General features: G+C 38.6%; 1 protein-coding gene and 1 non-coding gene across 2 annotated transcripts in view; both read left to right on the top strand.

The window, feature by feature from the left end:
* Window positions 1-14,475, top strand: part of LOC107473715 (uncharacterized) — a 33,868-nt gene that overhangs the window by 840 nt on the left and 18,553 nt on the right. Inside the window, exon 2 of the mRNA XM_052257752.1 lies at window positions 1,186-1,386. Within this exon, the coding sequence (XP_052113712.1) occupies window positions 1,186-1,386 (201 nt within the window). The remainder of the gene's footprint in view (window positions 1-1,185; window positions 1,387-14,475) is intronic.
* On the top strand, window positions 13,750-13,857 carry LOC127745174 (small nucleolar RNA R71). Its single transcript, XR_008006370.1, has one exon. It is a non-coding gene; the product is annotated as a small nucleolar RNA R71 (small nucleolar RNA).

Here is a 14,475-nt window from a genome sequence, read left to right as displayed (position 1 = left end):
AAAACTGAAAAAGAAACGACCATACCATGGTGGGTTGTCTCCCACCTAGCACTTTTAGTTAAAGTTCTTAAGTTGGACATTGGATGAGCTTCCTGCTATGGCGGTTTATGCTTAAACTCGTCCATAAATCTCCACCAATGCTTGGAATGCCAATAGCCTCCGGGGTCCCAAACTAGGCATGTAAAGCTTCTGAGCAGCTTCAAACAGATTCTCAAGCTCCCGGGGTGACGAATGTCAGAATAGACTTAGGATCCCAAACTTTGCTTTTAAATTCGCCTTCGTCTTGATCTATACTTTTCCATCTGGGCGGTTCAGAAATTAGATTCTCACCAAGATGACCAAACGCTTTCCGAGATCCATTCGATTGAACATGAAACCAATCCTTATACTTCGAGTTGAAGCGTGGAACCTTATTGAACCTTGTGCACCAACTCTGAGTACGAGCCATGTCCCGCTTGCTCTTAAAGCCGCAAAGAGCTCTAAGCTGGCCATCTGTTTCAAGCAAACCATATTCAAGCAGAAAAATACAGTTAAAGGTTAAGGATTGTACCCACTTGAAGCTTGTATTGGGTGGTAATGGCCTTGGGATAGGTGGTTCCAGTGGTTCTGTGAGTTCTACTCCCTTGTGCTCTTCCATGAAATTCTCCACTTCTTTGCAAGATTCTTCAAACATATCCATGTCCTGATCAAAGCCCTCTATGTCTTCCTCATCACTTAAGTCATAAACTGGAGGTTGAGAGAAATCTACCTCCGTATCATCTTCGTATTCACTTGGGGAAGATTCTTCGATCTCAGAGAGTTCACTCGCGGATGCAAGTTCATTACTTGGGAGTTGGGCACTGTCCTCCTTAGCATCAATTGTAACGTCCTTGACAGAATTTTCCACAACTCTGGATTCCCATGGAAGTTCAGCGTCTCCTAAGTCTTCAACCAACTCTTCTTCTTTTACAATAACAACTTCCTCTACTTGTTCCAGTACGAAGCCATGCTCTGTCTTGTCCACTGGAGTTTCTAGTCCTTCATGCTATGCTCTTCTTTAGATTGTCCACATGGGGTTGTGGGAGGTTTTTGAATGTTCGAACATCTAGAAGATAATTGCCGTACTGCTTGCTCCAGTTGATGAAGGGTTGTTTGAAGTTGATCTACTGTTTCCTTGAGGCGAACCTCTGATTCTCGGGGTGATAGATTTGGATATGGTACATGAAGAAGTGGTGATGTTTGGGAGTAACTGGATTGGAATCGGGGTAAATGAGGATCATATGGTGGTGAATGGTGAAAAGGAGCTTGTGAGTGTGGTGGTTCGAAGTTATGTTGAGGGGATAGTCTATAAGCACATGGTGAGGCTTGTTGGTGATTACAAGGCTGTCTACCACGTCTATTTTCTTGGTATGCATTGTAGAATGGTCTTTGTCCATGATATCTTGAAGGGTGTTGTTGCATAAAGGGTTGATCAGATCCTCTTGGCTCCATCCATCTTTGATTGCTCTGACCTTGATGCATGTTCCTATTATAACTTTCATTCCTTTCAATAACATTAGAACCAAACTCAAAGCGAAAAAAGTGAGAATTCATAGTAGCTAATAAAAATAAAAGGGGAAAATAAAGACAAATAAACAAGTAAAAGAAAAATATTTACAATAATCAATAATAAGGCACACGATTGCAGTTCCCCGGCAACGGCGCCATTTTGACGTTAGGATTTTTGCTAGTAAAGAATTTTATAAAAATAGTCGCGTTGTAGATATAGATTCTAAACCAACAGAAATCCCTTTGTACAAAATTTTTGGTTGTCACAAGTAACAAACTCCTAAATAAATTGATAACCGAAGTATTTAAACCTCGGGTCGTCTTCTCAAGGAACTGCAGGGAAGTATGTTCTTATTATTGGTTATGGAGGTTGTAAATTGGGGTTTTGAGAATGAGGAGCGAATAGTTTAATTAGAAATTAAAGTAAATGAAGAACAAGCAATTTAAATGGCAAGTAAAATAAATAAATGACTGTAAATAAACTTTTGGCAAGGTATGAGAAATTGGAAGTCCTATCCTAGTTATCCTTATCAATGATGATGAGAATCAAATCTTAATTCCACTTTGTTAACCTTTACTACGGCAAAGGAAGGTCAAGGGATTAATTAGTCTGATCTTCGGATCCTATTTATTTCCTAAGAAAAGATTGGGATTATTGAAGTTCAATTCAATTAGCAAAGATAACAATTATCAATCATGTTTGAGTTTGATAACTCCTGAGTTACTGATTTCTTAACCAAGACAAAAAGGAGAAAAGTAAATCTATTGGAATAAAAATGTCTTCAGATTGGGAATAACAGTAACATAAATAAAAGAAAGCAATATTAAACTAAAATACCTCAATTAGCATTAATTCAAAAGAGTAATCCATAACATGGAAGAATTCATAAATCAAATTGCAAAAGTAAATAAAAGGGAATATTGAACCTGATCAAGAGATAATCCTGAAAGCGAATAAAATCCTAATTCTAAATCCTAATCCTAAAGAGAGGAGAGAGAGAGGAGAGAACCTCTCTCTAAACTAAATCTAAATCATGAAAACTAACTAAAACTGGAGTCTCTCTGAATGGATGCATTCTCCCACTTCATAACCTCTGGTCTATGCCTTCCGAACTTGGATTTGGGCCAAAAAGGGCTTCAGAAATCGCTATGAGCATTTTCTGCAGTTTCTAGTGCGTGGCCTCTGTCACGCGTCCGCGTGGGTCACGCAGTCGCGTCAATTGGAGTTTTCCTTATCATGCGGTTGCGTCAGTCATGCGGCCGCATCATGTGTGTTCTGCTTATGGCGCGCGATCGCGTCAGTCACGCGGTCGCGTCACTGTTGATTCGCGCTGGCATGCGGCCGCGTCGCCTATGCGATCGCATGGATGCCATTTTCTTCACGAACTCCATTTTGTACTTTCCTTCTATTTTTGTATGTTTCCTTTCCATCCTTTAAGTCATTCCTGCCTTAGAATATCTGAAACTACTCAACACACTAATCACGACATCGAATGAAAATAAAGGGTAATTAAAATAATTATTTTAAGCATAGGAAACATGTTTTTCACATACATCACATAATAAGGAAGGAAAAGTAAAACCATGCAATTAATATGAATAAGTGGGTGAAGGATTGAATAAATCACTCAAACTAAGCATAAAATATATCATAAAATATGGGTTTATCAAGGAGTAAACAACTAATATGTCCATTCATATTACACCTCAGGCAACATTTAGGCCTCCAAGACCTAAAGAACCAATCTGCAACCACATCTTTCTCTAGTACTTACCCTACCATCTGCTCTAGTACCCTTTCTAGCTCCAGCTACTTGTACCACTATAGAGACCAACCTACTTAATATCACCCAAAACACTTGCTATTATAAGTCTTAGCACAGCTACAAAAATCTTCAAGTTCATGGCAACACTTGGACTAAGAATTTCAAAATGAAAATGATCCTACTATGTTAATGTAGCTTTAAGTGTTTAAGAAAATCTGGTGATATTTTGTTATGTTGTTAGTGCATTTTATTAAGACAATGCGGTCTATCTTTCTCTATTTTATTGTTATGTTGTTAGTGCATTTTGAATGCACCTTTTGCTAGAATATGTATTAGTGATAGTAAACACTTAAAGACTAGCTAACTATCACTACTTTGGTTGAAGTTTTTAGATGTTTAAAACTTTAGTTATATGAAATGCTAGTATGGTACTCTCATTTAAGTATCTCTGATTTGAATTCATTTCTACGAAACTCTTGTCATTCATAACGTTAACATTCATTACTTGTTCAAACACTTACACGTTAGTTTTGTATAAACAAAATCTAACACTTTAATTACTCGTTCAACTACATAACTTAAGGTAAAATCTACCTCAATCTACCTAAATCCTAGCTAGAAAAAGACAGACCATAAATTCTAGAAAGAAAAAAAACACATTACTGTAACATCCAAACCATCCTCTATTATTTAATGGCATTCTTATTCTTCTTCAATCATTTCTTTCAACTTCTTCACCTTATTCGCTAGAGTAGCATCATCTTGTCCACCATGAACTTCATAATGAAATACCCTGTCAAACTATACAAAGAACTTATAGTGCAAAACTTCCTCTTGCCCATACAAATAAAAAAGGAAGCCAATTAGAGCATTATTAGAAATCAAGTTTTACATACAAAAAATTTTAAAACCATAGGTACATTACCCTATAAAAAAGATAGCCAAAGTAAGGTCTTTTGAGGTTTTTCTCCATTTCAAACTCTACAACTGTGGCATAGACACAATAGCATCTTAGATTCTCTCCCTTGTGACTCTTAACCTAGCGCCACTTGAAGAACCACTGTTAACATTTCCATTATCACCACCTTTAACTCGTTGACGATATGAACTTGTAGAACTTTCTCTAGTTGGTATTACTAACGATTATAGCCTTCTTTGCTTTGTTATTTGCTATTTAAGAATGGAGGGTTCTGGAAAGAGGAAGAAGTTGAATTCCAATGTCGTTTCAGGACTTATAGCAATTCTCTATCATTGTTTTTGTGCAATCCATGTAGGGACCACTTTGTCTTCTTTCTCACGTGTCACGTAACAATTGTGCCAATAGTTTAATGTGACACATTGGACTCCGCCGTTAGGGTTTAACAGAGCAATATAATAGAATGACTGTATTGTTTGATGCCAAAATAGTTGAGGATTCATTGAGTAATTAATTTTTATTGGGGACCAAAATGTCCACTTTGAAATTTTTTGGAGACCAATTTGGGGTACCACTATTTAGCTTTTTCCTACTTTGAATGTTTCTTTTTAGGCTTTATCTTGCTTCTTTCTGGATATTTCTAGAAATTGCAAGGTTATTCTAAGAAATCCTTTAGTAATTTCCAGATTTTCCTTCTATAATGTAGTAGTGGTACTCCTATAGGTTATCCGAGATGCCGAGAAGAAAAGTTATTGTGAATTGTGAACACGTTGGTAGTTTGAGCCAACTTAGACCACAAGCTAACCCTGTGATGAGCGGATAATTTATACACTTTTTGGCATTGTTTTTACATAATTTTTAGTATGATTTAGTTAGTTTCTAGTCTATTTTTATTAGTTTTTAATTAAAAATCACATTTCTGGACTTTACTATGAGTTTGTGTGTTTTTCTGTGATTTCAGGTATTTTCTGGCTGAAATTGAGGGACCTGAGCAAAAATCTGATTCAGAGGCTGACAAAGGACTGCTGATGCTGTTGGATTCTGACCTCCCTGCACTCAAAGTGGATTTTCTAGAGCTACAGAAATCCAAATGGTGCGCTCTCAATTGCGTTAGAAAGTAGACATCCAGGGCTTTCCAAAAATATATAATAGTTCATACTTTGCCCGAGTTTAGACGACGCAAACTGGCGTTGAACGCCAGTTCTATGCTGCATTCTGGAGTCAAAAGGATAGTAAATCCTATTCCAGTATGATCGAGAACTGACAGATGATTAGCCATGCAGTGACAGCGCATTAGACCATTTTCACAGAGAGGATGGGATGTAGCCATTGACAACAGTGATGCCCTACATACAGCTTGCCATGGAAAGAAGTAAGAAGGATTGGATGAAAGCAGTAGGAAAGCAGAGGTTCAGAGGAACGAAAGCATCTCTATACGCTTAGCTGAAATTCTCACTAATGATTTACATAAGTATTTCTATCTTTATTTTCTGTTTATTTATTATTATTATTCGAAAACTCTATAACCAATTATTATCCGCCTAACTGAGATTTGCAAGATGACCATAGCTTGCTTCATACCAACAATCTCTGTGGGATCGACCCTTACTCACATAAGGTTTATTACTTGGACGACCCAGTGCACTTGCTGGTTAGTTGCGCGAAGTTGTGAAGTTATGTTTGGACCATGGTATTATGCACACGTTTTTGGAGCCACTGCCAGGGAATCAATTTCGAACAACAATTTCACATCTAAATCACAATTTCGCCTATCAAGTTTTTGGCGTTGTTGCCAGGGAGAGAACGAACAACAAATTTTACATCTGAATAACAATTTCGCCTACCATATTTTTGGCGCCGTTGCCGGCGATTATTCGAGTTTGGACAACTGACGGTTCATCTTGTTGCTCAGATTAGGTAATTTTATTTTATTTTTAAAGCTTTTTAATTTCGAAAAAAATGTTAAAAACTTTTCAAAAAAATAAATAAATTATTTTATGTTCTTCAGAATTTTTAAGACTGAATTCTAGTGCTTCATGAAAAATGTTGAAGCCTGGCTGGCTGTAAAGCCATGTCTAAATTCTTTTGGATTGAGGCTTCCAAACCATCAGCATAGAGGCAAGTTAATTTGATGACTTAGCTGTTGAATGTCTGATTTACATGCTGAAGCTTGGCTGGCCATTGGCCATGTCTAGTGTTTTGGACCGAAGCTTTCACTGAAAGCTTGGCTGGCTAGTGAGCCATGTCTAATTCCTGGACTGGAGCTTTAGAATAACAGTGCAAGATTCCTGGAATTCATATTAAAAATTTTGAAATCCTTATTTTTCTTTTTCAAATAATTTTTGAAAAATACCAAAAAAATTTATAAAATCATAAAATCAAAAATATTTTTGTGTTTCTTGTTTGAGTCTTGAGTCAAATTTTAAGTTTGGTGTCAATTGCATGTTTATCTCTTTCTTGCATTTTTTGAAAATTCATGCATTGCATTCTTCATGATCTTCAAGTTGTTCTTGATGAATTTCTTTGTTTGATCTTTGCATTTTTATGTTTTGTGTCTTTTCTTGTTTTTCATGTGCATTTTTGCATTCATAGTGTCTAAGCATTGAAAATTTCTAAGTTTGGTGTCTTGCATGTTTTTCTTTTTTTAAAAATTTTCAAAAATAAGTCTTGATGTCCATCTTGACATTCAAAGTGTTCTTGGTGTTCATCTTGACATTCATAGTGTTCTTGCATGTATCATTTGTTTTGATCCAACACTTTCATGAAGAAAAAAATATTTTATTTTTTTGGAAAATTTTTTTTCGAAAATTAAAAGAGTAAAAACAAGAACTTAAAATTAAAATAAAGTTACCTAATCTGAGCAACAAAATGAACCATCAGTTGTCCAAACTCGAACAATCCCCGACAACGGCGCCAAAAACTTGGTTGCTCGAAATTGTGATTCAGATGTAAAATTGTTGTTCGAAATTGATTCCCTGGTAATGGCTCCAAAAACGGGTGCACAATACCATGGCCCAAACATAACTTCACAACTTCGCGCAACTAACCAGCAAGTGCACTGGGTCGTCCAAGTAATAAACCTTACGTGAGTAAGGGTCGATCCCACGGAGATTGTTGGTATGAAGCAAGCTATGGTCATCTTGCAAATCTCAGTTAGGCGGATAATGATTGGTTGTAGAGTTTTTGCATAATAATAAATAAATAAACATAAAATAAAGATAGAGATACTTTTGTAATTCATTGGTGAGAATTTCAGATAAGCGTATAGAGATGCTTTCATTCCTCTGAACCTTTGCTTTCCTGCTGTCTTCATCCAATCAGTCCTACTCCTTTCCATTGCAAGCTTTATGTAGGGTATCACCGTTGTCAATGGCTACATCTCATCCTCTCTGTGAAAAAAGTCCAAATGCTCTGTCACGGCACGGCTAATCATCTGTCAGTTCTCGATCATACTGGAATAGGATTTACCATCCTTTTGCGTCTGTCACTACGCCCAGCACTCGCGAGTTTGAAGCTCGTCACAGCCATCCCTTCCCTAATCCTACTCGGAATACCACAGACAAGGTTTAGACTTTCCGGATCTCAAGGATGACCATCCATGGGTTCTAACTTATACCACGAAGATTCTAATATCTCGGACTCGGTCCCCTGTATTAGATATCTAAGAGATATTCATTCTGGCTTGTTTGCATGTAGAACAGAAGTGTTTGTCAGGCACGCGTTCATAAGTGAGAATGATGATGAGCGTCACATACTCATCACATTCATCATGTTCTTGGGTGCGAATGGATATCTTGGAAGAGGAATAAGTTGAATTGAATAGAAAAATAGTAGTACTTTGCATTAATTCATGAGGAACAGCAGAGCTCCACACCTTAATCTGTGGTGTGTAGAAACTCTACCGTTGAAAATACATAAGTGGTGAAGGTTCAGGCATGGCCGAATGGCCAGCCCCCAAAACGTGATCAAAGATGATCCGAAGATAAAACTAAAGATAAAAGATGATCAAAAGATGTAAATACAATAGTAAAAAGTCCTATTTATACTAGACTAGCTACTAGGGTTTATAGAAGTAAGTAATTGATGCAGAAATCCACTTCCGGGGCCCACTTGGTGTGTGCTTGGGCTGAGCTTGGAGTTTACACGTGTAGAGGCTTCTTTTGGAGTTGAACGCCAAGTTGTAACGTGTTTTTGGCGTTCAACTCTAGTTCGTGACGTGTTTCTGGCGTTTAACTCCAGAATGTAGCGTAGAACTGGCGTTCAATGCCAGTTTGCGTCATCTAAACTCGGACAAAGTATGGACTATTATATATTGCTGGAAAGCCTTCGATGTCTACTTTCCAACGCAATTGAGAGCGCGCCATTTAGAGTTCTATAACTCCTGAAAATCCACTTTGAGTGAAGAGAGGTCAAAATCCATCAGCATCTGCAGTCATTCTTCAACCTTTGAATCTGATTTTTGCTCAAGTCCCTCAATTTCAGCCAGAAAATACCTGAAATCACAGAAAAATATACAAACTCATAGTAAAGTCCAGAAATGTGAATTTAGCATAAAAACTAATACAAACATCCCTAAAAGTAACTAGATCCTACTAAAAACATACTAAAAATAATGTCAAAAAACGTATAAATTATCCGCTCATCACAACACCAAACTTAAATTGTTACTTGTCTCCAAGCAACTGAAAATCAAATAGGATAAAAAGAAGAGAATATACTATAAATTCCAAACTATCAATGAAACTTAGCTCCAATTAGATGAGTGGGACTTGTAGCTTTTTGCCTCTTGAATAGTTTTGGCATCTCACTTTATCCATTGAAGTTCAGAATGATGGGCATCTATAGGAACTTAGAATTAAGATAGTGTTATTGATTCTCCTAGTTTAGTATGTTGATTCTTGAACACAGCTACTTTATGAGTCTTGGCCGTTGCCCTAAGCACTTTGTTTTCCAGTATTACCACCGGATACATAAATGCCACAGACACATAACTGGGTGAACCTTTTTAGATTGTGACTCAGCTTTGCTAAAGTCCCCAATTAGAGGTGTGCAGGTTTCTTAAGCACACTCTTCTTTTTGCTTTGGACCTTGACTTTAACCGCTCAGTCTCAAGTTTTCACTTGACACCTTCACGCCACAAGCACATGGTTAGGGACAGCTTGGTTTAGCCGCTAAGACCAGGATTTTATTCCTTTAGGCCCTCCTATCCACTGATGCTCAAAGCCTTGGATCCTTTTTATTTACCCTTGCCTTTTGGTTTTAAGGGCTATTGGCTTTTTCTGCTTGCTTTTTCTTTTTCTTTTTCTTTTATTTTCGCCATTTTTTTCGCATATATTTTTTTTCTGCAAGCTTTGTATTCATTGCTTTTTCTTGCTTCAAGAATCATTTTTATAATTTTTCAGATTATCAAATAACATGTCTCTTGTTCATCATTCTTTCAAGAGCCAACGTTTTTAACATTCATAAACAACAACTTCAAAAGACATATGCACTGTTCAAGCATTCATTCAGAAAACAAAAAGTATTGTCACCACATCAATATAATTAAACTAGTTTCAAAGATGAATTCGAAACCATGTACTTCTTGTTCTTTTGTAATTAAAATATTTTTCATTTAAGAGAGGTGATGGATTCATAGGACATTCATAACTTTAAGGCATAGACACTTAAATATTAATGAATCATGTAATGAGGACACAAACATAGATAAACCTTTAACATAGAAAACGAAAAATAGAAAATTTAAGAACAAGGATGAGTCCACCTTAGTGATGGTGGCGTTTTCTTCTTTAAGAACCAATGATGTCCTTGAGCTCTTCTATGTCTCTTCCTTGTCTTTGTTGCTCCTCCCTCATTGCTCTTTGATCTTCTCTAATTTCATGGAGGGTGATGGAGTGCTCTTGGTGCTCCATCCTTAGTTGTCCCATGTTGGAACTTAGTTCTCCTAGGGAGGTGTTGATTTGCTCCCAAAAATTCCGTGGAGGAAAGTGCATCCCTTGAGGCATCTCAGGGATTTCTTGGTGATGAGCTTCTTCATGTGTCTCGTGAGATCCATGGGTAGGCTCTCTTGTTGGCTCTATCCTTTTCTTAGTGATGGGATTGTCCTTATCAATAAGGATATCTCCCTCTATGTCAATTCCAGCCGAATTGCATAGATGGCAAATGAGGTGAGGAAAGGCTATCCTTGCCAAAGTGGAAGACTTGTCAGCCACCTTGTAGAGTTCTTGAGGTATAATCTCATGAACCTCCACTTCCTCCCCAATCATGATACTATGGATTATGATGGCCCAGTCTATAGTAACTTCAGACCGGTTGCTAGTGGGAATGATTGAGCGTTGAATGAACTCTAACCATCCTCTGGCTACAGGCTTAAGGTCTAATCTTCTCAGTTGAACCGGTTTGCCTTTTGAGTCAATCTTCCATTGAGCTCCTTCCACATATATGTCCATGAGGACTTGGTCCAACCTTTGATCAAAGTTGACCCTTCTTGTGTAGGGGCGTGCGTTTTCTTCCATCATTGGCAAGTTGAACACCAGCCTTACATTTTCCGGGCTAAAATCTAAGTATTTCCCCCGAACCATGGTGAAATAATTCTTTGGATTCGGGTTCTTACTTTGATCATGGTTCCTAGTGATCCATGCATTTGCATAGAACTCTTGAACCATTAGGATTCCGACTTGTTGAATGGGGTTGGTTAGAACTTCCCAACCTCTTCTTTGGATCTCATGTCGGATTTCCGGATACTCATTTCTCTTGATTTTGAAAGGGACCTCGGGGATCACCTTCTTCTTGGCCACAACATCATAGAAGTGGTCTTGATGGGCTTTGGAGATGAATCTTTCCATCTTCCATGACTCGGAGGTGGAAGCTTTTGTCTTCCCTTTCCCTTTTCTAGAGGTTTCTCCGGTCTTGGGTGCCATCAATGGTAATGAAAAAACAAAAAGCTATGCTTTTACCACACCAAACTTAGAATATTGCTCGCCCTCGAGCAAGAGAAGGAAGAAAAGTAGAAGAAGAAGAAGAGAAAATATGGAGGAGGGTGAGGGAGAGGTGTATTCGGCCAAGGTATAGAAGATAGGGTTGTGTTATGTGAAAATGAAGGAGTATGGAGGGGTTTATATGGTGAGGGGAGAGTGAGTAGTTTCGGCCATAATGGGTGGGTTTAGGTGGAAAGGTGATTTTGAATTTTGAAGGTATGTGGGGTTTATGGGGAAGAGTGGATGGATGTGAGTGGTGAAGGGGTAATAGGGAAGAGAGATTGAGGTGATTGGTGAAGGGTTTTCGGGAAGGGTGTTTATTGGGAAGAGAGGATGAATGTTGAGAAGAGGGGAGAATATGAGTGGAGGTAGGTGGGGATCCTGTGGGGTCCACAGATCCTGAGATGATCCTGTGGGGTCCACAGATTCTGAGGTATCAAGGATTTACATCCCTGCACCAATTAGGCATGTAAAATGCCTTTGCATGCAATTCTGGCATTTAAACGCCGAAGTGATGCTTGTTCTGGGCGTTCAACGCCCATGTGCAGCATGTTTCTGGCGTTGAACGCCAGCTCCATGCTTGTTTCTGGCATTCAGCGCCAGCTCTTCTCAGGGTGCATTCCTGGCATTTGAACGCCAGGATGTTGCTTATTTTTGGCATTTAACACCAGATCCATGCTCTGTTCTGGCATTGAACGCCAGCCAGATGCTCTTTACTGGCGTTTAAACGCCAGTAAGTCCTTTCTCCAGGGTGTGATTTTTCTTCTGTTATTTTTGATTCTGTTTTTAATTTTTGTATTTATTTTGTGACTCCACATGATCATGAACCTAATAAAACATGAAAGAACAATAAAAATAAAAATAAAATTAGATAAATAAAAATTGGGTTGCCTCCCAACAAGCGCTTCTTTTATGTCAATAGCTTGACAGTGGTCTCTCATGGAGCCACACAGGTGATCAGGTCAATTTTATAGACTCCCAACACCAAACTTAGAGTTTGGATATGGGAGTTTAACACCAAACTTAGAGTTTGGCTGAGGCCTCCCAACACCAAACTTAGAGTTTGATTGTGGGGGCTTTGGTTGACTCTGTACTGAGAGAAGCTTTTCATGCTTCCTCTCCATGGTTACAGAAGGATAACCTTAAGTCTTAAAATATAAGGTAGTCCTCATTCAGTTGAAGGACCAACTCTCCTCTGTCCACATCAATCACAGCATTTGCTGTGGCTAGGAGGGGTCTTCCAAGGATGATGGAGTTCATGCTCATCCTTCCCAGTGTCTAGGATTATGAAATCAGCAGGTAATGAGATTCTAGTAGCTTGTACCTCAAGGATTCCCAGTTTCTCTATTACAGAGAGTGGCATGAGGTTTATCCCTAACCTAAGGTCACACAGAGCCTTCTCAAAGGTCATGGTGCCTATGGTACAAGGTATTAAAAACTTTCCAGGATCCTGTTTCTTCTGAGGTAATGTCAGTTGATCCAGATCACTCAATTCATTGATGAGCAAGGGAGGTTCATCTTCCCAAGTCTCATTACCAAATAATTTGGCATTCAGCTTCATGATTTCACCAAGGTACTTGGCAACTTGCTCTTCAGTAACATCCTCATTCTCTTCAGAAGAAGAATACTCATCAGAGCTCATGAAGGGCATAAGGAGGTTCAATGGAATCTCTATGGTCTCTAGATGAGCCTCAGAGTCCTTTGGTTCCTCAAAGGGAAACTCCTTGTTGATCACTGGACGTCCTAGGAGGTCTTCCTCACTGGGATTCACGTCCTCTTCCTCCCCTGTAGGTTCGGCCATTTTGGTTATATCAATGGCCTTGCACTCTCTCTTTGGATTCTCTTCTGTATTGCTTGGGAGAGTACTAGGAGGTGTTTCAGTGATTTTCTTACTCAGCTGGCCCACTTGTGCCTCCAAATTTCTTATGGAGGACCTAGTTTCACCCATGAAACTTAAAGTGGCCTTGGACAGATCAGAGACTAAGTTTGCTAAATTAGAGGTATTTTGTTCATAATTCTCTGTCTGTTGCTGAGAAGATGATGGAAAAGACTTGCTATTGCTGAGCCTGTTTCTTCCACTATTATTAAAGCCTTGTTGAGGCTTTTGTTGATCATTCCATGAGAAATTTGGATGATTTCTCCATGATGAATTATAGGTGTTTCCATAAGGTTCACCCATGTAATTTACCTCTGCTATTGTAGGGTTATCAGGATCATAAGCTTCTTCTTCAGAAGATGCCTCTTTAGCACTGTTGGATGCATTCTGCCATCCATTCAGACTTTGGGAAATCATGTTGACTTGCTGAGTCAACACTTTGTTCTGAGCCAATATGGCATTCAGAGTATCAATTTCAAGAACTCTCTTCTTTTGAGGCGTCCCCTTATTCACGGAATTTCTCTCAGAAGTATACATGAATTGATGATTTGCAACCATGTCAATAAGTTCTTAAGCTTCTGCAGGCGTTTTCTTTAGGTGAATGGATCCTCCTGCAGAATGGTCCAGTGACATCTTTGAGAACTCAGACAAACCATAATAGAATATATCCAGAATGGTCCATTCTGAAAGCATGTCAGGAGGACACCTTTTGGTCATCTGCTTATATCTTTCCCAAGCTTCATAGAGGGATTCACCATCTTTTTGCTTGAAGGTCTGAACATCCACTCTAAGTTTGCTCAGCTTTTGAGGAGGAAAGAACTTAGCCAAGAAGGCCGTGACCAGCTTATCCCAAGAGTTCAGGCTATCTTTAGGTTGAGAGTCCAACCATGTTCTAGCTCTGTCTCTTGCAGCAAAAGGGAAAAGCATGAGCCTGTAGACTTCAGGATCTACACCATTAGTCTTAACAGTCTTACAGATCTGCAGGAACTCAGTTAAAAACTGATAGGGATCTTCTGATGGAAGTCCATGGAATTTGCAGTTCTGTTGCATTAGAGCAACTAATTGAGGTTTCAGCTCAAAATTGTTTGCTCCAATGGTAGGGATTAAGATGCTTCTTCCATCAAACTTGGAAGTAGGTGTAGTATAATCACCAAGCATCCTCCTTGCATTATTGTTGTTAGGTGCGTCTGCCATCTTTTTTTCTTGTTCGAAAATTTCAGTAAGGTTGTCTCTGGATTGTTGTAATTTAGCTTCTCTTAGTTTTCTCTTCAGAGTCCTTTCAGGTTCTGGATCAGCTTCAACAAGAATGCCCTTTTCCTTGTTCCTGCTCATATGAAAGAGAAGAGAACAAGAAAAGAAGAGGAATCCTCTATGTTACAGTAAAGAGGTTCCTTATTGTTAGTAGAAGAAGAA

Source organism: Arachis duranensis, chromosome 2 (assembly GCF_000817695.3).
Source record: "Arachis duranensis cultivar V14167 chromosome 2, aradu.V14167.gnm2.J7QH, whole genome shotgun sequence".
Taxonomy (NCBI): domain Eukaryota; kingdom Viridiplantae; phylum Streptophyta; class Magnoliopsida; order Fabales; family Fabaceae; genus Arachis; species Arachis duranensis.
Note: the sequence above shows the minus strand (reverse complement) of the source record. Positions and strands in the feature narration are given on the sequence as shown.